The 22,879-nt window shown below is 46.8% G+C and overlaps 1 protein-coding gene across 1 annotated transcript in view; it reads left to right on the top strand.

Annotated features, from left to right (window-relative positions):
• LOC122811222 (V-type proton ATPase subunit B, brain isoform) overlaps nt 1–22,879 on the top strand; it is a 1,846,974-nt gene that overhangs the window by 1,129,949 nt on the left and 694,146 nt on the right. Inside the window, exons 10-11 of the mRNA XM_044082914.1 lie at nt 6,690–6,698; nt 10,976–11,073. Coding sequence (XP_043938849.1) covers nt 6,690–6,698; nt 10,976–11,073 — 107 coding nt within the window. The remainder of the gene's footprint in view (nt 1–6,689; nt 6,699–10,975; nt 11,074–22,879) is intronic.

The raw sequence follows: 22,879 nt of genomic DNA on the forward strand, positions 1-22,879 counted from the left end.
ACATGAGTGTTAGTGGACTTATGTTCTTCGTCTTCCCTTGCTGCAGTCCTGACTATTGGGTATAGTCCGGCCCCAGTCGGCCCGAATACCAGAGAGAAGGCTGACGCCGGTCATGGCGCTTTAGACTGACGCCAGTACGCCAGGGTACTAATGCGCATGACCGACGCCATTTCCTCAGTCTTTTGCCGCATGGTCCGATGCAGAAGCAATTTTATGAGTGCAGGTTGGCGTTTGAGATTTTCTCCAAACCGGAGTTTCAGACCGAGTACAGAGTTGGTTAAGTAACTCTTGGGGAACATTTTGGTTTTTCTTGCCTCAGTATATTACCGGATGTCAGAAAAAGTGAATAACTGTATTTCTTGTGGGAAGCAGATACCGCATAGGGATTATCATACATTGTGTATACCTTGTTTAGGGCCTGAGCACGACGTCGTTGGTTGCCGCCTTGTGCTAGATTTAATAAGCGCACTATTAAGAGGAGGCTTGATTGTGCTAGGTTAGTGTTTGGGAAGCGCTGTAATTATACTCATGCCGCCGGATGCTCCGACGCCTGCTTCATCTAAGAAGCGCAAGGACAAAACAGTGAAGTCTAGGGGTGAGGAACCGCCAGTCCCGGACGTCGGTCCTTTAGAAGGCTCAGGGGAGCCAGAGGTTTTGCCAGGAGTCTCTATGGAGTCTCAGGCAGATACTTTACTGTTACAGGATGTGCCCTCTCAGGAAGTAGGCCAGGCTGAGGGGCTTCTCAGGTAACTGTTCTTCCTCTCTTCCCAAGGTAGTTAGGGCGTCTCGTTCTGTTCCCAGAGCTTCTTTTGGAGGAAGGCCAAGTTCAGCTTCTGTAGGGGCTTCTCCTAGCATTTCGGCTCTGTGCCTAAGAAACATATGCTTAAAATGGCTGAAGATTTGATTACTCTGATTAAAGGTTCTATGCCCCCACCTGATAAGAGGCCTAGGGTGGAACAGGAGTTTGATAGTTTTGAACAGTGTTCACAGGCTTCAGAGTCTTCTGTGGAAGACTTGCAAGAGTTTCCTGCTTATTCTGATTCTGATGTGGATGATTCCACTCCTTCAGCTTCTCCTCCTGAGGATTTTTCATTTTCAGAGACTTTTCACTCCATGAGGGAGCACTTTAAATGGGAAGGCCAAGATTACTCTGACTCCAGAAAAAGGCTTAGGAATTCTTGTTTTTGCCTCAGCATAGGCCCTTAGCTATTCCTCCTGTGTTGAATGTGGTGGAGGATGTTTTTGCAGAGGCTTCTCTGAACCCTGATTCCTTGCCTCCTGCTCCTGTTAAGCCTGATAGGTATTATAGGGTGCCCAAGCTCATAAGTATTTGTTTAAGAGTCCCAGGGCGGACCCAGAAACTGTTTCTCAGGGGCCTAAAGGTGTTAAAGCTTCTGTTGTTAAAAATCCTGTACCCTCTGATAAAGAGGCAAGGGCTTTGGATAGGTGGGGTAAGAAAGTATATACTTCTTCCACTCTAGCCATGAGGGCGTTGAATTGTCAATTTCATATGCTGAAATATCAGAATTATCTCCTTTCACAATTGAAATCTAAGGTGGATGCTTTGGAAGGTATTGAGTGTAAAGAATTGCTGGATTTGGTTCATGTGTCTGAACAAGTGGGTAAGCATTCTTTGCAGTGTGGTTTTGATGCTGTTCAGGCCTCCTCGAGGGTGGCTGCTACTAGTTCTGTTCTTCGCAGACATGCATGGTTGAAGGATCAGAATTTAGCTGAGCATGTCAAGACCAGGATTTTGGATGCTCCTTTACAGTCTGATGTGTTGTTTGGACCGCCTGTGGAAGCAGTTTTAAAGAAAATGGAGGACAATGCTAAGTCTATGCAGACTGTTAAAGATTTTTTGCAGGTGCAGCCTCCAAGTTTAGTAGAAATTGGCCTGCTAAGGGGTGGACATATCCTGCTTATGGTTCCCAGTCTAGGGGTAGATCTAGACGTGGTAGGGCAGGGCTCAAGGTCCTTTAGGCCTAGATCAGACAGTTCACCTGCTCAGACTTCTGCTGAGGGCAGGGGTCAGTCCTTTCGTAAGCAGAACCAATGACCTGCCTTTTCTGCTGCCAGTGGACTCTCGTCTGGCAGCTCCTTTGGGAGGAAGATTGTCTCTTTTCAAAGAAAATTGGGATTTAATCACTCAAGACAGATGGGTGCTGGATATCATTCATCACGGGTACAGATTTTATTTCCACACAATGCCCCCTTTCAAAGGCATGCCAGATGTTCCTCCTCCACAAAGAAAAGAGGCTCTCAAGCAAGTTTTTCAGTTACTCCAGATAGGGGCTATTCAGCCAGTCCCTGTGTCAGAAAGGGGCTTCGGATTTTATTCTCGCCTGTTCCTAGTACCAAAGAAGGGGAACACGTGGAGACCAATTTTGGATTTATCTATCCTCAACACTTATCTGGACATTCCCAAGTTCAAGATGTTGACGCTACAGCAACTGTTACCTCTGCTGGGCAAGGATCACTGGATGGTAACTTTGGATCTCAAGGAAGCTTACCTTCATGTGCCCATAAGGCTAAGTTGCAGAAAGTATCTGCGGTTTCAACTGGAGATTTTCATTATCAGTTCTCTGCATTGCCCTTTGGCTTATCTACTGCCCAGAGTATTCACAAAGGTTCTGGCTCCAGTGATAGCTTACTTCAGGCTTCAAGGCATTCAAATTTATCCTTACTTGGACGACTGCCTGATTCTGGCTCAAGAAAAGAACACCTTCTACAGCATCTGGAATATGTCATAGCAGTGCTAAGATGCCTAGGGTATTCTGTGAACGAAATAAAGTCCAGTCTAGTACCCTCTCAAGACATGTGCTTTCTGGGTGTGAGACTGAATACAGCAGCCCAGATGGCCTTTTTAACCCCGGACAAACAAAAGAGTCTGTCACTTTACTTCCATCAACTATCTCATCAGTCCGTGCTGACTGCAAGGACAGTCCTTCAAGCATTAGGGTTCATGGCATCTTGTATTCTGGTGCTTCCCAATGCCAAACTGCATATGAGGAAGCTGCAATGGTATCTCAAAATGTATGGACACAGCACTGCCAAGATTTGGACACTGTCATTCAAATAATACCTTGCCTTCAAAAGGAATTCTTGTGGTGGGCTCAGGAATGTCACCTAAACAAGGGACTCTCTGTGACCCGCCAGAGGCGAGTCAGATTTTAACGACAGATGCCTCGGACACTGCTTGGGGAGCTCATCTAAATGGAAAGTGGATACAAGACAAGTGGCCTGCCAGACTACAGCATCTACATATCAACATGAAGGAGATGTTAGCAGTCCAGTTTGCATTGATGGCGTTCAAGGAGTTACTTCTTCCAGGGCAGGTGTTGATTCTGACAGACAACACAACTGTCATGTGGTACATCAACAAGCAAGGGGGAACACATTCTTATCCTCTATGCAGGCAAGCAATGATTTTATGGGAGACTGCTAAGCCTGCAACTGACTCTTCAGGCAAGGTTTCTGCCAGGAGCACAGAACTCCCTAGCAGATGTATTAAACAGACAAATCATGGATCCCCACGAGTGGAAACTGGATCTTCATGTATTTCAGAAATTGACAGTGTCATGGGGAACTCCAGACATAGATCTGTTCGCTTCTCCACTAAACCACCAGCTGCCAAAGTATTGCACAAAGGGGTTTCATCACACAGCTTGGAAAGTGGATGCTCTGTCTTTCAGTTGGAAAAACCTTCATGTCTATGCTTTTCCACCTCTACCTCTTCTTCCAAAGGTATTACTAAAGGTCAGACAGGACAGGCCAAGGATGATTTTGATAGCTCCAGATTGGCCTCGGCAACACTGGTACCCACTTCTAAGGAGTCTTGTAAAGAAGCCTCCATGGCCTTTACCTCTGATTCCTCATCTGTTATCTCAGAAGGACGGTCATCTGCTCAATGTCAAGCTTCAATCTCTCCATCTCACAGCTTGGCATATTCTGTGTTGAAACATGGAAGGTCTCAGCTTCCTCAGCAAGTTTTAAATGTGATTATGGAAGCTAGAAGGCCTAGTACTAGGAGAGTGTACGCAGAAAAATGGAAGAGATTTTTATTTTGGTGTACAGCAAAGAATTTCGAGATTTCAGAGCCTAATTTGAGTGTGGCTCTTCAATATCTTACTGAGTTATTGGACAAAGGTTTGTCTTTCTCTTCCATAAAGATTCATGCTGCAGCAATTTCAGCTCACTATGATTGTGACCCACCTTTGTTTTCGCATCCTTTGTTCAAGCAGTTTCTTAGAGGGGCAAAGAATATAAGACCCCAATGAGCTCCTACTCCTGCTTGGGATCTCAATTTTGTGTTGGAAAAACTTACTCTACAACCTTTTGAGCCGGCAGCTACTGCTGAATTGAAATATTTGTCATGGAAGACGGCTTTTCTGTTGGCTATTACTTCTGCAAGAAGGGTGTCTGAGTTGCAGGCCCTTATGGCAGTAGAGCCCTTTTGATTTTCCATAAGGACAGGGTATCATTACGCACTAATCCTTCCTTTATGCCTAAGGTGGTTTCTAGTGTGGCTTTAAACCAAACTATTCATTTGCCTACGTTTTTGCAGATCCTCAAAATAAAGGGGAAAAGATTTTGCACACTTTAGATGTACACAGGCAATTGCGTTATTATTTGAGCAGGACTAAAGATTTTAGGCAGTCTCAGCAGTTACTTGTTTCTTTTGCTTTAAGTTCACAGGGCAAACCTGTGTCAAAACAAACTATTTCTAGGTGGATTGGTTTTTGCATTGCATTTTGTTATTCCCATCATGGCAAAGAGGTTCCAGCTGGGATTAGGCCTCATTCCACTAGGGCTACTGCCACTTCAACAGCATTTCTAAGGGGCCTGCCAACTAAGGATATTCTGGAAGCAGCTACTTGGAGTTCAGTGCATACTTTCTCTAGGCATTATCACCTGCCTATATACTCTAAGTCTAGAGCTGGTTTTGCCACAGCTGTTTTACAAGGCATGTTGTCAGCTCCTGCTACTTTATAATTTGCCAGCCTCCCTTACCTCTGCTTTGGGATTCTACCCAATAGTCAGGACTGCAGCAAGGGAAGACGAAGAACATAGTACAGTTTTGTACCTACCATAAATGTAGATGTTCGAGGATTCCCTTGCAGCAGTCCAATTTACCCTCCCTCCTTCCCCTCTGTGTTTCAGGGTGGTTGTGTAGGTGCCTTTACATGCTTATATTTTTGTATATATATTACTGTATATATTGTACATGTTTATTGGTGCAGGTTGTTTTTGGGACTTGTCTTTTTGGGTCTTCTGACATCTGGGGCAAGAAAAGACTGAGGAAATGACGTCGGTCATGCGCATTAGTACCCTGACGTACTGACGTCAGTCTAAGGCGCCATGACCGACGTCAGCCTTATACTCTGGTATTCGGGCCGACTGGGACGCGGACTATACCCAATAGTCAGGACTGCAGCAAGGGAATCCTCGAACATCTACATTTATGGTAGGTACAAAACTGTACTATCTCATGCATTGGCAGCTTATCTGTCTCATTCATCTAGTCGTATTCCACATGAGTGTTAGTGGACTTATCTCATGCATTGGCAGCTTATCTGTCTCATTCATCTAGTCGTATTCCACATGAGTGTTAGTGGACTTATCTCATGCATTGGCAGCTTATCTGTCTCATTCATGTAGTCATATTCCACATGAGTGTTAGTGGACTTATCTCGTGCATTGGCAGCTTATCTGTCTCATTCATCTAGTCATATTCCACATGAGTGTTAGTGGATGTATCTCATATGGCAGCTTATCTGTCTCATTCATCTAGTCTTATTCCACATGAGTGTTAGTGGACTTATCTCATGCATTGGCAGCTTATCTGTCTCATTCATCTAGTCGTATTCCACATGAGTGTTAGTGGACTTATCTCATATGGCAGCTTATCTGTCTCATTCATCTAGTCGTATTCCACATGAGTGTTAGTGGACTTATCTCATATGGCAGCTTATCTGTCTCATTCATCTAGTCGTATTCCACATGAGTGTTAGTGGACTTATCTCATGCATTGTCAGCTTATCTGTCTCATTCATCTAGTCGTATTCCACATGAGTGTTAGTGGACTTATCTCATGCATTGGCAGCTTATCTGTCTCATTCATCTAGTCGTATTCCACATGAGTGTTAGTGGACTTATCTCATATGGCAGCTTATCTGTCTCATTCATCTAGTCGTATTCCACATGAGTGTTAGTGGACTTTCATCATATGACAGCTTATATGTCTCATTCATCTAGTCGTATTCCACATGAGTGTTAGTGGACTTATCTCATATGGCAGCTTATCTGTCTCATTCATCTAGTCGTATTCCACATGAGTGTTAGTGGACTTATCTCATGCAACCACTGGACTTCTCAGAGGCTTTGACAAACATCTGTAACCACCACTGTTTGCAGCAGGGTGATCTTTTGTTCTTACCTATCCATAGACCACAATCACAATGAATGCTTCCCTTCTGAAGTGGGTGTGCATTTCTTGTTAAAGACAGTCCAGGGGACCTGGTCAAGATATGAGGCCAACCGTCACATCAGTGTTTTGGAGCGGAATGCAGTCCTGCTAGTACTGCAGACCTTTCAGGGCCTTCTCTCCAGGGTTTTGATTGCTATCCAGACAAACATGTCAGTGGTTTGGTATGTGAACAAGTAAGGAGGAACTTGTCTCCTGTGTTGAGGCCACAGGTGTTTGGTAATGGGAGTGTCATCTCTGCTGCTTCTGGTCACAGTGCATATCCCAGGGAAATCCATCATTTGGTGGACATTTTGAACAGGAGTTTCCTTCTGCCCCATGAGTGGTCCCTGATTCCAGGTGTAGCAACTTTTTCAGCCACTGGGGCACTCCCTGCCACAGTATTTGCTTCCCTGTCTAACACAAGGTGCAGCATCTTTTATGCCCTGATCTCTATTGAGGGACACTCCCCAAGAGATGCTGTTCTTCATGCCTGACCACTGGGTATCCTTTATGCCTACCCCTGATGCCCTTGATAGCCACATTTCTTCAGAAGCCAGCCTATTGCAGAGCAACGGTTATCCTCATTGCCCTATTCTGACCTTAAGTTTGTTTCCTTTCTTTGACCTCACCACCTTGAACCTCTCTTGGTGCTGGGTCTGGTTCTGAATCTAATTTTTTATCCTTTAGAAGTACCTCTTCCGTACCGCCACTCCCTCAAACTTACTGCATGGTTTCTCTAATTCCAGTGAAAGCCAGGAATCAAAAGCTGTGCAGCAGAGTTATTTATATATTTTCATCATTCCCTAAACCTTCCACCTGGAAGGTTTATGCTGTTAAATTGAAGTTTCTCTCCATCTGGGTCTCTTCCATAGGCTCAGATCCTTTCTCAGCACCTTTGGATGCAATTCTGGACTTCTTAGCTGGTCTTTTGCATTCTGGTCTGTTACTCCACCACAAAGGTGCAACTGCCTGCCATTTCCAGCTTTCATTTTAGCAACAATAATACCCCTCTGGCAGCTCTTAAGCTTTATGAAGCCCCTTCGTGTGGGGCACCTTCTTGTTTTGCCCACCTGTTCATTATCCAGTGCCTCCTTGTGATCTCCCACTGATGCTTTAAGTGCTTACTAAACCTCCCTTTGAATCTTAAGACAGGGTATCCTTAAAGTTGTCGTGGAAGACTCGTACTCTTTTTCTGGTAACTGTTAATGCAGCCTGAAGGGTATTTGAGCTCCAAGCATTATTCTCTGTACCTCTTTACTTAATTTTTCGTAAGGGTAGAGTTACCCTGAGAACAAACTCCATCTTTCTGCTTCAGAGTCTACTTTGAACTTGCTAGTGTTCTTTCCAAATTTCAGTAACAAGGGGTAGTATTTCCTTCATTGTTTGGATGTTCATAAACAACGCTGGTTCTTTTTAATAGAACCAAATGTTTTAGGTCAAAGATTGGTAAACCTCTTACCAAAGTGACCCTATCCAAATGGCTCTCATAGGTTCATAATGTGTACTAGGCTAATGGCCCTGGAGCCTTTACAAGCCTACCCCATAGGATTACCCTGGCATCGTGCCACCCGACCTTAGTTCCCTCTCCGACTGCTTTCTCTTTTTGAATGTCTTCACTTGCAAAGCCTGGAGATCATTCTAAAAGAGTAGTGACAACCTCCACTGCCTTTTCCTCACAGGCTTCTGTACTGATATTTGTGCTACAGCTGCCTGGTCTAACAGTCATACCTTTGTCTCCCATTACAAACTGGATGTTCAATCCAGGTGTCAAGAGCTTCAACTGATTCCACCATTTTATGGAATGCTTTCTCCTAGGGCCTCCCTGGGTTTTTGTCCGGCTGGGGATTCTGTCCTACAGTTTGAAGTTGGACGCAAAAGGCAACATCAGATATGAAAGTTATGTACTTACCATAGCAACAAAGCCGTGTTGTCTTCTATGCAGTTCAACCATCCATCCCTTAATGCCCCTTCCAAATTGCCAATGTTTAGCAAAGTGCTCCTGATTGGCCTTGCAAGCATGCCTTTAAGCTGTCTCTTAATGGTCTTTGTTGCCCTCTACTTTTCCTTGCTAATTTTATTAGCATGTATAGATTTTTTGTTATTTCGTTGGGTTGTCATATGGGCAAACTCAAGTCTGAGGAGAGAGTATGAGAACGCAAGGTGTTGTGGGTAGAGGCGGCAGAGCTGTCAGACTGAAGAGTCTGGGATAGCTGGTGTCTGATCAGAATCCTAATTTTCTAGTGAAACCCCAGTACTGAAACCGTATGCACAGTCTTGGGAAAAATAAATTACCAACAATTACGGGAAGAAATGCGATCGCTGTCTGCTGGTTTCAATCTCATACTGTTGTCTTTTACATGGTGATCAGTATTGCCTGCTGTACAGTCTGCCAAGTTAGCTATTTAAGGTCAAGGGTGGCATTAAAATTCACTACTTTTCTACTGTACTGTGTCTGCAAATTATTGTAATGGAGGGCTGCAATTTAAGGTGAAGAAAACGGGGAGACACCGAGTACAAAATTAATGGCCAATTAAAGTGAAGACCTGCATCTTTTTGTGTCACGGGTGATGTAAGGTCACTGGTCTACTTTCACTTACCTAAAACCCATAATGTTTATTTTTTTTTGAGACGAAAATCCCGAGTCAGCACCTGCCCAATGCGGGGAATTATGCCTTTTTCCCTACTGTAGTGTAATCCCAAGTTGGTATATATAGTTGAGGGGTGTGGGGAGCAGACGTCCACTTAGGTGGGTTTCAGATAGTACGGTGTGTTGTGTAGTTTTGGGCAAGTGCTTACTTGCCTTGGGGAAAAAACAACGCTGTTCGGGATTTTCATTTTTGTTATTTTCATCTCGAGGAAATAACGTTTGACATTATGGGTTTTCAATAACTGAAGGTATATCCAAGGTCCCATATTTTTCCTGTGCACCAGAAGGTATGCTGGGGGAAGAGAATGAACTGCTTCTGGCCTCCTCTCCCACACGCTGACTGTAAGGACGAGATCATGTGATGCTTCAGATTTATGTATGGGGGACAAGCCAGTTGGGTTGAACAGCTTATGATGTGGTCTCCCTTCTCAGGGAATAGAGTGCAATTATTGACCATGCTTAGCTCATGGAACCCTTTTGTATGGTACAGCAGTGTGGGTATTAATATGTTACAGGTACCTCAAAGCGTTGCACTGCACCGAGGATAGCAGGGAACAGGTAAAGACCTAGAGTCCCCAGTGTATTTGAGAGGCACATACTGAATACAGAGGCGAATAGCTGGACTCTAATAATCAGGGACAGAAGGATAAAATGGAGTACAGAAATTAAGAGCTAAAGCTGACATAGAAACGTATTTACCTGAGTAATGCTGAGTAACTGCTAAAGCTGACGTAGAAACGTGTTACCTGAATAATGCTGACAGAGCTAAAGCGGACGTAGAAACGTATTACCTGAATAATGCTGAGTAATGGCTAAAGCTGATGTAGAAACACATTACCTGGATATTGCTGAGTAACGGCTAAAGCTGACGCAGAAAGCTTTACGTGAAAAATGCTGAGTAACAGCTAAAGCTGACGTAGAAACTTATTACCTGAATAATGCTAAGTAACCGCTAAAGCTGACGTAGAAACGTGTTACCTGAATAATGCCGAGTGAGAGCTAAAGCTGACACAAACATATTACCCGAATAATGCTGAGTAACAGCTAAAGCTGACGTAGAAACACATTACCTGAATAATGCTGTGTAATGGCTAAAGTTGATGTAGAAACATATTACCTGAATAATGCTAGGTAACCGCTAAAGTTGACGTAGAAACCTGTTACCTGAATAATGCTGAGTAACAGCTAAAGCTGACATAGAAACGTGTTACCTGAATAATGCTGAGTGAGAGCTAAAGCTGACGTAGAAACAGATTACCTGAATAATGCTGAGTAACAGCTACAGCAGACGTAGAAACGTATTACCTGAATAATGCTGTATGAGAGCTAAAGCTGACACACAAACATATTACCTGAATAATGCTGAGTGACAGCTAAAGCTGACATAGAAACGTATTACCTGAATAATGCTGAGTGACAGCTAAAGCTGACATAGAAACGTATTACCTGAATAATGCTGCATGAGAGCTAAAGCGGACACAAACGTATTACCTGAATAATGCTGAGTAACAGCTAAAGCTGACATAGAAACGTATTTCCTGAATAATTGAGTAACTGCTAAAGCTGAAGTAGAAACGTATTACCTGAATAATGCTAAGTAACAGCTAAAGGTGACAGAAACGCATTACCTGAATAATGCTGAGTGAGAGCTAAAGCTGATGTAGAAACATGTTACCTGAATAAATGTTTAGTATAGGTATCTGTATTTTATAAATGTCTTTCATTTTATTGTCGAATTTTAGATGATGGTAATTGAGAACTAGACTGAGACACTGTACTTTTTAAAACTGCATTGTTCTGAAATAACTGTTAAGGAAGCAAAGTTTTCTCCACTGTATTTGACGATCAGGTATTGTTTACAGGTTAATATGGAGACTGCGCGTTTCTTCAAATCGGACTTTGAGGAGAATGGTTCAATGGACAATGTGTGCCTGTTCTTAAATTTGGCCAATGACCCCACGTAAGTCACTGTTTTTTGTTAACTTCTGTGTTGTGGATTTTTTAGTTTATGTAGCTGAGTAATTGCACTAAGAAAGTGAATTCCATTTTAAGATGTAACATGGAACCATACCCACTTCAAAAAATGATAAAATGAAGTTGAAACATTTTGACTTTAATCTTTTATACCCCACAGTTAACTTGATGTCTTTGTCTCCTTAACCTTTTTAAAAAACTGTTTTGTAGTCCGAAGTGAATTCACGTATATTTAAAATCCAGTCCTTTTGTACAACACCAGTGGCTGTGATGGTGTTTCTAAATCCCCCTTCCATGCTCACTGTTAAACATGTTAAGTCATGAATGCATCTTCTGGTTAGGATAGACATGGCAAACGGAGTGCAGCAGTCCTATGTACTCTGTGCCTGAGTATAGACATGGCAAACGGAGTGCAGCAGTCCTATGTACTCTGTGCCTGAGTATAGACATGGCAAACGGAGTGCAGCAGTCCTATGTACTCTGTGCCTGAGTATAGACATGGCAAACGGAGTGCAGCAGTCCTATGTACTCTGTGCCTGAGTATAGACATGGCAAACGGAGTGCAGCAGTCCTATGTACTCTGTGCCTGAGTATAGACATGGCAAACGGAGTGCAGCAGTCCTATGTACTCTGTGCCTGAGTATAGACATGGCAAACGGAGTGCAGCAGTCCTATGTACTCTGTGCCTGAGTATAGACATGGCAACCGGAGTGCAGCAGTCCTGTGTACTCTGTGCCTGAGTATAGACATGGCAAACGGAGTGCAGCAGTCCTATGTACTCTGTGCCTGAGTATAGACATGGCAAACGGAGTGCAGCAGTCCTGTGTACTCTGTGCCTGAGTATAGACATGGCAAACGGAGTGCAGCAGTCCTATGTACTCTGTGCCTGAGTATAGACATGGCAAACGGAGTGCAGCAGTCCTATGTACTCTGTGCCTGAGTATAGACATGGCAAACGGAGTGCAGCAGTCCTATGTACTCTGTGCCTGAGTATAGACATGGCAAACGGAGTGCAGCAGTCCTATGTACTCTGTGCCTGAGTATAGACATGGCAAACGGAGTGCAGCAGTCCTATGTACTCTGTGCCTGAGTATAGACATGGCAAACGGAGTGCAGCAGTCCTATGTACTCTGTGCCTGAGTATAGACATGGCAAACGGAGTGCAGCAGTCCTATGTACTCTGTGCCTGAGTATAGACATGGCAAACGGAGTGCAGCAGTCCTATGTACTCTGTGCCTGAGTATAGACATGGCAAACGGAGTGCAGCAGTCCTATGTACTCTGTGCCTGAGTATAGACATGGCAAACGGAGTGCAGCAGTCCTATGTACTCTGTGCCTGAGTATAGACATGGCAAACGGAGTGCAGCAGTCCTATGTACTCTGTGCCTGAGTATAGACATGGCAAACGGAGTGCAGCAGTCCTATGTACTCTGTGCCTGAGTATAGACATGGCAAACGGAGTGCAGCAGTCCTATGTACTCTGTGCCTGAGTATAGACATGGCAAACGGAGTGCAGCAGTCCTATGTACTCTGTGCCTGAGTATAGACATGGCAAACGGAGTGCAGCAGTCCTATGTACTCTGTGCCTGAGTATAGACATGGCAAGCGCGGAGCAGCAGTCCTATGTACTCTGTGCCTGAGTATAGACATGCAAACGGAGTGCAGCAGTCCTATGTACTCTGTGCCTGAGTATAGACATGGCAAACGGAGTGCAGCAGTCCTATGTACTCTGTGCCTGAGTATAGACATGGCAAACGGAGTGCAGCAGTCCTATGTACTCTGTGCCTGAGTATAGACATGGCAAACGGAGCGCAGCAGTCCTATGTACTCTGTGCCTGAGTATAGACATGGCAAACGGAGCGCAGCAGTCCTGTGTACTCTGTGCCTGAGTATAGACATGGCAAACGGAGTGCAGCAGTCCTATGTACTCTGTGCCTGAGTATAGACATGGCAAGCGGAGTGCAGCAGTCCTATGTACTCTGTCCCTGAGTATAGACATGGCAAACGGAGTGCAGCAGTCCCATGTACTCTGTGCCTGAGTATAGACATGGCAAACGGAGTGCAGCAGTCCTATGTACTCTGTGCCTGAGTATAGACATGGCAAACGGAGTGCAGCAGTCCTATGTACTCTGTGCCTGAGTATAGACATGGCAAACGGAGTGCAGCAGTCCTATGTACTCTGTGCCTGAGTATAGACATGGCAAACGGAGTGCAGCAGTCCTATGTACTCTGTGCCTGAGTATAGACATGGCAAACGGAGTGCAGCAGTCCTATGTACTCTGTGCCTGAGTATAGACATGGCAAACGGAGTGCAGCAGTCCTATGTACTCTGTGCCTGAGTATAGACATGGCAAACGGAGTGCAGCAGTCCTATGTACTCTGTGCCTGAGTATAGACATGGCAAACGGAGTGCAGCAGTCCTATGTACTCTGTGCCTGAGTATAGACATGGCAAACGGAGTGCAGCAGTCCTATGTACTCTGTGCCTGAGTATAGACATGGCAAACGGAGTGCAGCAGTCCTATGTACTCTGTGCCTGAGTATAGACATGGCAAACGGAGTGCAGCAGTCCTATGTACTCTGTGCCTGAGTATAGACATGGCAAACGGAGTGCAGCAGTCCTATGTACTCTGTGCCTGAGTATAGACATGGCAAACGGAGTGCAGCAGTCCTATGTACTCTGTGCCTGAGTATAGACATGGCAAACGGAGTGCAGCAGTCCCTATGTACTCTGTGCCTGAGTATAGACATGGCAAACGGAGTGCAGCAGTCCTATGTACTCTGTGCCTGAGTATAGACATGGCAAACGGAGTGCAGCAGTCCTGTGTACTCTGTGCCTGAGTATAGACATGGCAAACGGAGTGCAGCAGTCCTATGTACTCTGTGCCTGAGTATAGACATGGCAAACGGAGTGCAGCAGTCCTATGTACTCTGTGCCTGAGTATAGACATGGCAAACGGAGTGCAGCAGTCCTATGTACTCTGTGCCTGAGTATAGACATGGCAAACGGAGTGCAGCAGTCCTATGTACTCTGTGCCTGAGTATAGACATGGCAAACGGAGTGCAGCAGTCCTATGTACTCTGTGCCTGAGTATAGACATGGCAAACGGAGTGCAGCAGTCCTATGTACTCTGTGCCTGAGTATAGACATGGCAAACGGAGTGCAGCAGTCCTGTGTACTCTGTGCCTGAGTATAGACATGGCAAACGGAGTGCAGCAGTCCTGTGTACTCTGTGCCTGAGTATAGACATGGCAAACGGAGTGCAGCAGTCCTATGTACTCTGTGCCTGAGTATAGACATGGCAAACGGAGTGCAGCAGTCCTATGTACTCTGTGCCTGAGTATAGACATGGCAAACGGAGTGCAGCAGTCCTATGTACTCTGTGCCTGAGTATAGACATGGCAAACGGAGTGCAGCAGTCCTGTGTACTCTGTGCCTGAGTATAGACATGGCAAACGGAGTGCAGCAGTCCTGTGTACTCTGTGCCTGAGTACCAGCTTCGTCCGTTTCAAAGTCACCGGAAAACAAGGTCTTGCTTGTTGTGGCAGTTGCAGGTATTTATTTGTCTTTCTTTACCGGGAAAGTCTGAGTCGGTAATAACCATTTTCAGTGGAGGCCTGGGGAGAAAAGATCAATTTGCTTACATTGCATTATATTAAGTGCCAGTCAAACACATTAGTTACATTTATATTTACATTTATTCACAAAGTTACATTTATACTGTGAAGATTGGGTGAAGGCTGCCAGCCTAGCCAGATAGAATTTTGTAGATAATTCTGTCATCTGTAAATATTAATGTAAACCACAGGCTTGTTGTCTTAAATGGTAAAAATAGTGTTACATGTAGAATTGGAAAAAAATGTAGCAGTGCACTCTACTGACCAAGTAAAGCATGTTGTGACCAAGTAAAGCATGTTGTGATCCTTTCATGTTAAAACTCGGAGCCAGTACGTCTAGAGTGAGGCATCCTGCCTATTGTTTTAAGGCCAGAGTTAATAGCCCTAATTTGCATGCATAAATGTCCTTTATTGCTCTGGTTTCTGCCCAGAGGTTAAGAATGTTAATGTAGTTTGTTAGCCTGGGAACCCAGGGAAGTGTGAAGAGTGATGTAATGTGAACCAGGAATGTGATTTTAAAAACAGAGAGAATCAGAGAGCATTAAGCATTTTTGTCTTGACCATTCAACTCATCAGCACTCTGCCTTTGCTCTGTATGTAAGTTTGTCTTAGACTTGTGTTTTCTCTTAGAAGTAGCTAGAAACTAGAAAGATTAGACTGTGTTTTTCTGTGATGTCAGAACTGTACTAATGAATTATTTTAAGTATTTCTCTGTGATCTCTGAACTCTTGACTAGCACTGTGTAGTAAAAAGTATTGTCTTGTGTTTTGACTATTTGATGTTATGTGATCCTATCTCACCTACATTCTGACTGATGGGTTCGGAGCCGATCCCTCGGCTCCGACTCGGCACGCTTATGCTATAGAGCGAGGCCTCTAATTGGCTGAGCTATCTTTATCCCAGGATGCACCACCACTAATCCCCCAGATCTCGTTTGCCGCTTACAGAGCTTGGACGTGGTCTCAACATTGGCTGGGCTAAGTACTATTATTAGGCTTTTTTCCTGTCAGTATTTGCTTCATTTAAAACCAAAAGCTGTTTTAACGGCTATTCTTTGTGTACGAGTGTTTTTTGTGGAAATTGGTTAAAATTTTCGTGTTTTTTCCTGTCAGAGAAGGTTCCCGAGGGGCCTTCCCCTGTGGTTACTGCTGCCTTAGTAGTTGTGTGTGGGTCAAGTACCCGTTTAAGTTAGAGGGTCTTGACCCTCCTTTTCTCCCTTTCTCTTTTCAATCTTGTGTGTAAAAAAAAAAAAAAAAAAAAGTTCCTTAGTTTAAATATTTAACGCTAATCCAGTGGCATATATATTTTGATTCTTGTGTGTCAAACCTTTTGCTGTTTACTTGTGGTTATCTATTTTAGCCTGATTATGTCTAAAGAGCATAAACCCTCCGGGTTTAAAAAGTGCACAAGGTGTGGCTTCAAAATGTCCATTACGGACGACCACTCCTCGTGCGTCTATTGTCTAGGTGCAAAACATCTGCAAGAATCGTGCAGCGTATGCCATGCGTTTTCTTCCAGAGTCCTCCAGGAGAGGAAAAACAAATTAATCCTCAAAGGATTAATCAAGCCTTCCTTCGAGGAGGCTTTATCTTCCTCTCCGTCTCCTTCTAAAAAGAGGAAAGCGTCGGCTCCGACCAGTCAGTCGGAACCGACCGCTAAGAAGACTAAGCAGACTTCTCCATCGGCTCCACGGACTTCGGAGCCGAGGTCGGAACGGTCTGCCTCGATGCCTCCAGCCTCGACCCCTCTGGTTTCGGAGCCGAGGTCTGGGGCATCGAGAGGCGGGTCACCCTCATCGGCTCCACTGATATTGGAGCCGATAAGGGTCATCGGCTCAGACTCTTCCCCCTCAGAGCCGAAGTCCTTATCGGCACCGAGGGAAATTTCCTTAAAAGTTTCCTCGGAGCCGATAATTGTTGAGTCATTTTGGAGCCGGTCCCCGAGCCCTTCGGAGCCGATGGAGAAGTCGGTTTGGGCCCGATCGGTATCCTCGAGATCATCCAAGATGTCGGATTCGGACATCGACAGGGTGCTCCTTCGACTCTTCCAGTCTCCGGTGTTTCAAAAGATGGTTTCGGCTCCAACCCATTTGGTTTCGGAGCCGATGGTCCACCCCCCTACTGTATTTCCTCCTCCAACAGCTTCGGCACCATTGGAGCAGGTGCTGGTGGAACCAGTGGAGGTGTTAGGGTCGGGCCCGACCCTACTCCGGCTCTTGGGTCGGAGTTCAGTGCACGGACTTCTTCCTTCGGCCCTGGGGGGGAGGCTTTGGGATTGATGCTTTCGGTCCCAAGTCTCCCTCTTGGTGCATCGGCGGCGGGAGTACCGTCCACTGTCGTGGCCACGGAGGGGGGACCCTCCCAGGATTCTGGTGGTCCTGCCTTCAGGGCTATGAGGAGTGCTTTAGCCAAATCTTCCTTGGCTACCTCCACAGTTTCCCCAGCTCCTTCCCTACATTTGGAGACTGGATCATTCGCAGTCCCCCTGTCCGTAGACAGCGGAGCCCCTGGGCCTCAGGTTACCCCGCTGGGGTTTCTCCCTCCTGGAGGTCCTTCTGAAGCCTCTTTGAGGAACCTCCCAGGAAGAGAACGTGCAAGAGGAAGCACGTTGACTCCTGACGAGTCTTTGACATCTGACACTGATCTCGATGATGCAGAGGGGTCCCCAAGTCGTCCTCGGATGATGTCTCCTTTGCAGACATCCTAGAAGCCCTAAAACAACGAGGCGGCTGGCAGTCCAAACCTCCCTCTGCTGATGAGTCGGTGTTCCTGAAGGCCTTCGGGGCTCAGCCCTCCGCCTCCTGGGTGTCTCCGCCCCGACGAGCTCTTGGATTTGATCTGTCAAGGCGTGGGAACACCCAGACTCTGTGGAACTGGTGCCCGCCGTCCGAACAAATTTCTCTCGCCCCGGATAGAGAGTTCCTTACGAAAGGTGTGGCTGTAGATGCTATGGTGGTGGCATCTGCTACCCAGCAAGATGTAGCAGAGGCTTCTACGTCCGTCCATCCTCCTAATAAGGAGTCTAGGAGCATGGATCGGTACGGTAAGCGCACCCTTAGTTCAGCGGCCTTTACACTGAGGTCTTTGAACTACCTGGCGACTTTACGAGATTTCAGAGGGATCTGATTAAGGAGCTATCCGATACCCTCTTGGGTAACCTGCCTGAGGAGCTGGCCCAGACGGTTGGATCTCAGCTGGCTACAATGTCGTCCATTTCGAACTCGTCCATGAGGCTCATTTCATGCGGCCGAAGGGGCGAGTAGAGCGCAGGTACAGGCATTGCTCACGGAGACAAGCCTGGCTCCGCCTGTGTCATTTCGCGGAGGCCTTTAAGTCTTCACTTGCCGACGCCTTTGATGGGTCCTCCTGTTTGGACCCAAGGTAAAGACACACTTACCCGCTGTGAACAGGAGGGTAAGACTCTGACTGCCGTGGGGCACGATTTTCCACTCCCTTCGGCCTTATCCCAAGGCTAAAGAGGAGGGAAGATGTGGTTCCGTAGATCTCAGAAGTCTTACCCTCTCAGCAGGAAGATTCCCCTCCAGAGGCAGAGGAGGGGAAATTCATCCGAAGACGCCGTCCCAGAGGCGGCAGCGGCCCTCGCAACACTGGAGATCGCGAGTCCTTTCGTGGCTCTTCAGCCTTTCATAGTCCCTGAGGGATTGCCCGGCTGTGCTGCTCCGAGCCAGTCGGGGTCGTTCCAAGCACCTGAAGGCCTGGGAAGGGATCACTCAGGACCGATGGGTGCTTCGGATTATCGCCGAGGTTACTCCATCCCATTCTCTCTCCCCTCAGTCCAAAAAAATCCCGGACCCGTCATCCAGTCAACGGGATACCGCAGCCTCAGAAATTTCAAAGCTGCTGCAAAAAGGAGTCATCCAACCGGTCCCCGCAGACCAGATCGGATTAGGGACTTACTCAAGATTCTTTTTGGTGCCAAAAAAGACCGGGGACTTGAGGCCCATTTTGGACCTAAGCATCCTAAACCATTCAGTCAGGAAGTCCAAGTTCCGAATGGTCACTCTACAAACCATTCTCCCATTGTTGGAGAAGGGTGTTTGGATGTGCTCCATAGATCTCAAGGACGCGTATTATCATATCAGAATACATCAAACGTCCAGGAGACATCTGCGCTTCAGCCTAGGAGGCAGTCATTTTCAGTTCCGTGCGCTGCCCTTTGGTCTCACCACAGCCCCCAGGGTGTTCACCAAATGCTTGGCAGTAGTGACTGCTCACCTGAGAAGTCTAGGATTCCAGGTGTTTCTGTACCTAGACGACTGGCTCCTAACTGCCACCTCCAAGCATCTACTTCTGCGGAGCCTACAAGCCACTATATCACTGGGCAATTCCCTTGGAATCACCTTCAATTGGCCAAAGTCTGTGTTGCGGCCATCTCAAAGAATAAGATTCATAGGGGTAGAGATAGATTCAAACCAGATGCGGGTCTATCTACCTACAGACAGAATTCAAACCATTCAAAATCAAGTTCGAGCCTTACTCCCCAGGTCCAAAGCCCCAGCCAGAATGGTCCTGCAGCTATTGGGATCCATGTCTGCCACGGTTCTGCTAGTTCCCTTGGCAAGGTTGCACATGAGAATCCTCCAGTGGCTTCTTTCAACTCAGTGGTCCTTTCAGGAACTCCCTCTCAATCACCTCATATGGATCACGGAATCTTGCAAACGGGACCTTCGCTGGTGGCTAGTGTCCTCCAATTTGGATCAGGGACGACCCTTTGTTCTTCCTCCTCCAGTGGCCACTTTGACCACGGACGCCTCCCAGATGGGGTGGGGGGGGCATTCCCTGGGCAGGTCAGTCCAAGGCAAATGGCACCCGGAAGAGACCCCTCTTCACATCAACATCCTAGAAATGAGGGCAGTACTCCTGTCCCTTCAATCCCTTCACGATTATCTCCCTCAGGGCATAATTGTTGTTCACTCAGACAACATGTCAGTTGTCTGGTACCTGAACAAACAGGGAGGGACCAGATCCTATCCTCTTTGCAGAGAAGCCATGAGAGTTTGGGAATGGGCAGTCTCGACCAAACGCTTCCTAGTGGCTACTCACATACCGGGCAAGTCCAATGTCATAGCCGACAGGTTGAGCAGAACCATCCTCTCTCCTCACGAATGGTCTCTGAACATGACAGTTACAAGGCAGATTTTCAGCGAATGGGGAGTTCCGTGTTGCGACCTCTTTGCGACTCCTCTGAATGCGAAGTGCAAAGAATTTTTCTCCCTAACCCGGCTCGGGAAGAGCCCCATGGACACATTAGTCCATCCTTGGCCCACCGGCCTGCTTTATGCCTTCCCTCCAGTTCCTCTCCTCCCCAGGGTGATTCAAAAGGCATCTCTCTTAGGGAGCAAGATGATCTTAATTGCTCCTTACTGGCCTCGTCAAGTGTGGTTTCCCTATCTTCGGAAACATGCTCTGGAAGGTCCATGGTTCCTGGACCAGGTCCCAGACCTACTGATTCATCAGTCGGGACTATTACACCAATCCCTACACACCTTAAAATTGACTGCCTGGCTCCTCCTCTTCCGACGATAGTCAGGAGTCATACACTGGATCCAGATGTTGTGCACATATTATCTTCAGCCCACAAGTCTGCTACTAAGAAACTGTATTCTACCAAATGGAAAAGGTTTGCTATTTGGGCTCAACTCCGGGGCCTGGACCCCATTTCTACTCCCGTGGCAGAAGTACTAAAATTCCTGACCTCTCTTTTCAATCAAGGCTCTTCAGTTTCTACCATCAAAGTACAATTGGCAGCAATTTCTAATTTTCATGAATCCATAGACCCACCTTTAATGAGCAACAGATTGTGTAAGACCTTCTTGAAAGGTGCTGCTCTATTAAGACCTCTGATTTCTCATCCTGCACCTCCATGGGATCTCGATATAGTGTTGCGTGCCTTGACTTCTTTTCCCTTTGAACCGGCAGCTACCTGTGATCTAAAGTTTCTATCATGGAAGACAGCCTTTCTAGTGGCGATTACTTCAGCCAGAAGGGTTTCAGAACTTCAAGCTTTGTCAGTGAAACCCCCGTACTTGGTTTTTCATACAGACAGGGTATCCCTCAGACCAAATCCTTCTTTTGTTCCTAAAGTTTGATGTTAAGTTGTCTATCTCGCCTTCATTCTTGCTGGATGGGTTCGGAGCCGACCTCGGCTCCGACTCGGCCACTCTAAAAGCTCGAGTTGGTTCCCCCCTTATATCCCACAATGCTAGGCGAGAGTTACCTCAGATCTCGCCGCTACAGCATCGAGGTGTTGGTTTTCACCGGCTTCTTGGTAAGTGTATTTTCAGTAATTTAGGATACTTAAACCAAGTTTAACTACTTTTCCCTTAGTTTAGTGGATTTCTACCCTTTTTTTCATAAAATCGCTTTCTTCCCACAAGAACTTCAGGCCTTCCCCATTCTAAAACTTAGTTAATTGTTTATGTTATATGCATGTGTGCATGTATGACAAACAAAGAGATGGGGGGGGGACTGGTGGTGTGTGGTGGTGGATATGGTAAAGCTAAGCCAATAAAAGACTTTTCTTCTTTGGCAAGCGCGTCGAAAGGGGAGCGAGGGATCGGCTCTGAACCCATCATTCAGAATGAAGTGTAATCAGTGTGTCTGACTGGGTGTGTGTGGTTACACTTTCTTGTTCTAGGATGTCTAAAGACACAAAGGTCTCAGGCTTCAAGAAGTGTGATGCGTGCTGTCAGAAAATGTCTCTGACAGGCGGTCACACTTCTTGTGTCTACTGCCTGGGGCCTTTGCACCTGCAGGACTCCTGTGCTGTATGCCACGGCTTCAGTCCCAGGGTCCTGCAGGAAAGAAAGAACAAGTTGATCCTAAGGGGTCTACTTAAGCCTGAGGATTCCCTTTCTGTCTCTGGGAAGCCCTCCAAGGCTTCTAGGTCCTCGGCTCCAGCTACTGAGCCGAGACCTAAGGCTTCTAAACCTGCGTCTGCATCGGCTGGAGCCGATGAGTCTACAGTTTCTGTGGTTCCCTCGGCTCCGGCTGGAGCCGAGGTATTATAAATTCCCTTGTCGGCTCCAACCAGACCTTCGGAGCCGACATATAGGAAGAGATCTAGGTCACCATCCCTTGGCTCGGTTCATTCGGCTCCAGCATCTCCTCTGCTGTCTGAACGGAGCCATAAATCTCACTACTCTAGGTCATCGAGGCTGTTGGATCATGACCTTCAGAGGGTTGTGAGTCGACTTCTTAAGTCCGAGGCACTGGCCCAAATGCTTCAGAGCCCGACTCATCAGTCGATGCCTGTCCCTGTCCATCAATATGTTCCTCCTCTGACTCCGTTGAGCTCGGAGCCGGGGCGTGTCGGAACCGAGACTGTGGTAGCGTCGGAGCCGATACAGATGTCTTCGGCTCCGTCGTCGGCTCCGAGTTCTTCTTTCGAGGAATCTCGGCGCCGGACTTCCCCCGTCGGCTCCGAGGGGGTGAGTGGCATCGGACCCTTGTCCGACCCCGCTCTTCCTCTCGGAGCTTCGGCGCTGGTGAGTTCAGCTCTGACATCAGCCTCGGAGCCATCACTGTCGGTGCTGAGGGAGGTTCTCAGCTTCTCTGAGCGGGGACCTCTGGCTGTGCCTGACAGGGGTGCGTTCAAGGTCATGCGGAGTGTGTTAGAGCCTGGCTCTACTCCACAGTCGGCTCCGTCCGCCTCCTCACGGTGCCTCAGGTCAAGTCGACTCACTCCCTCATCCCGGACCGCAGAGAGCCAGCTCCTCAGGAACCCCTGTGGGATCTCATCCTCTTCCGAGGCCTCTCCAGATTTGGCAGAGGAGCCCCCTCGGAAGAGGAAGTGTAAGAGGAAACACATTGACTCACCTGAGTCCATCACATCTGACACAGATTTAGAGGATTCCGAGGGTTCCCCGTTCCCCTTCTGAAGATGTCTCCTTTGCAGACATTCTGGAAATCCTCAAACAGAGGGAAATTGGCCAGCCCTACACCTTTCGGAGGATGAATCTGTGTACCTTGTGGGGTTTGGCTCTCCCCCTGCCACCTCCTGGGTGTCTCCCCTTGACCCCTCATACAGGTGGTAGCTAAAGGCATGGACGGCTCCTGATTCAGTGGACCCCACTCCCAGGAGACCCTCCAAATTCATAACGGCACCAGCAGACAAACAGTTCTTGACAAAAGGGGTTTCTGTGGATGCTATGGT

Source organism: Protopterus annectens, chromosome 9.part0 (assembly GCF_019279795.1).
Source record: "Protopterus annectens isolate FY-2018-M chromosome 9.part0, PAN1.0, whole genome shotgun sequence".
Classification (NCBI taxonomy): domain Eukaryota; kingdom Metazoa; phylum Chordata; order Ceratodontiformes; family Protopteridae; genus Protopterus; species Protopterus annectens.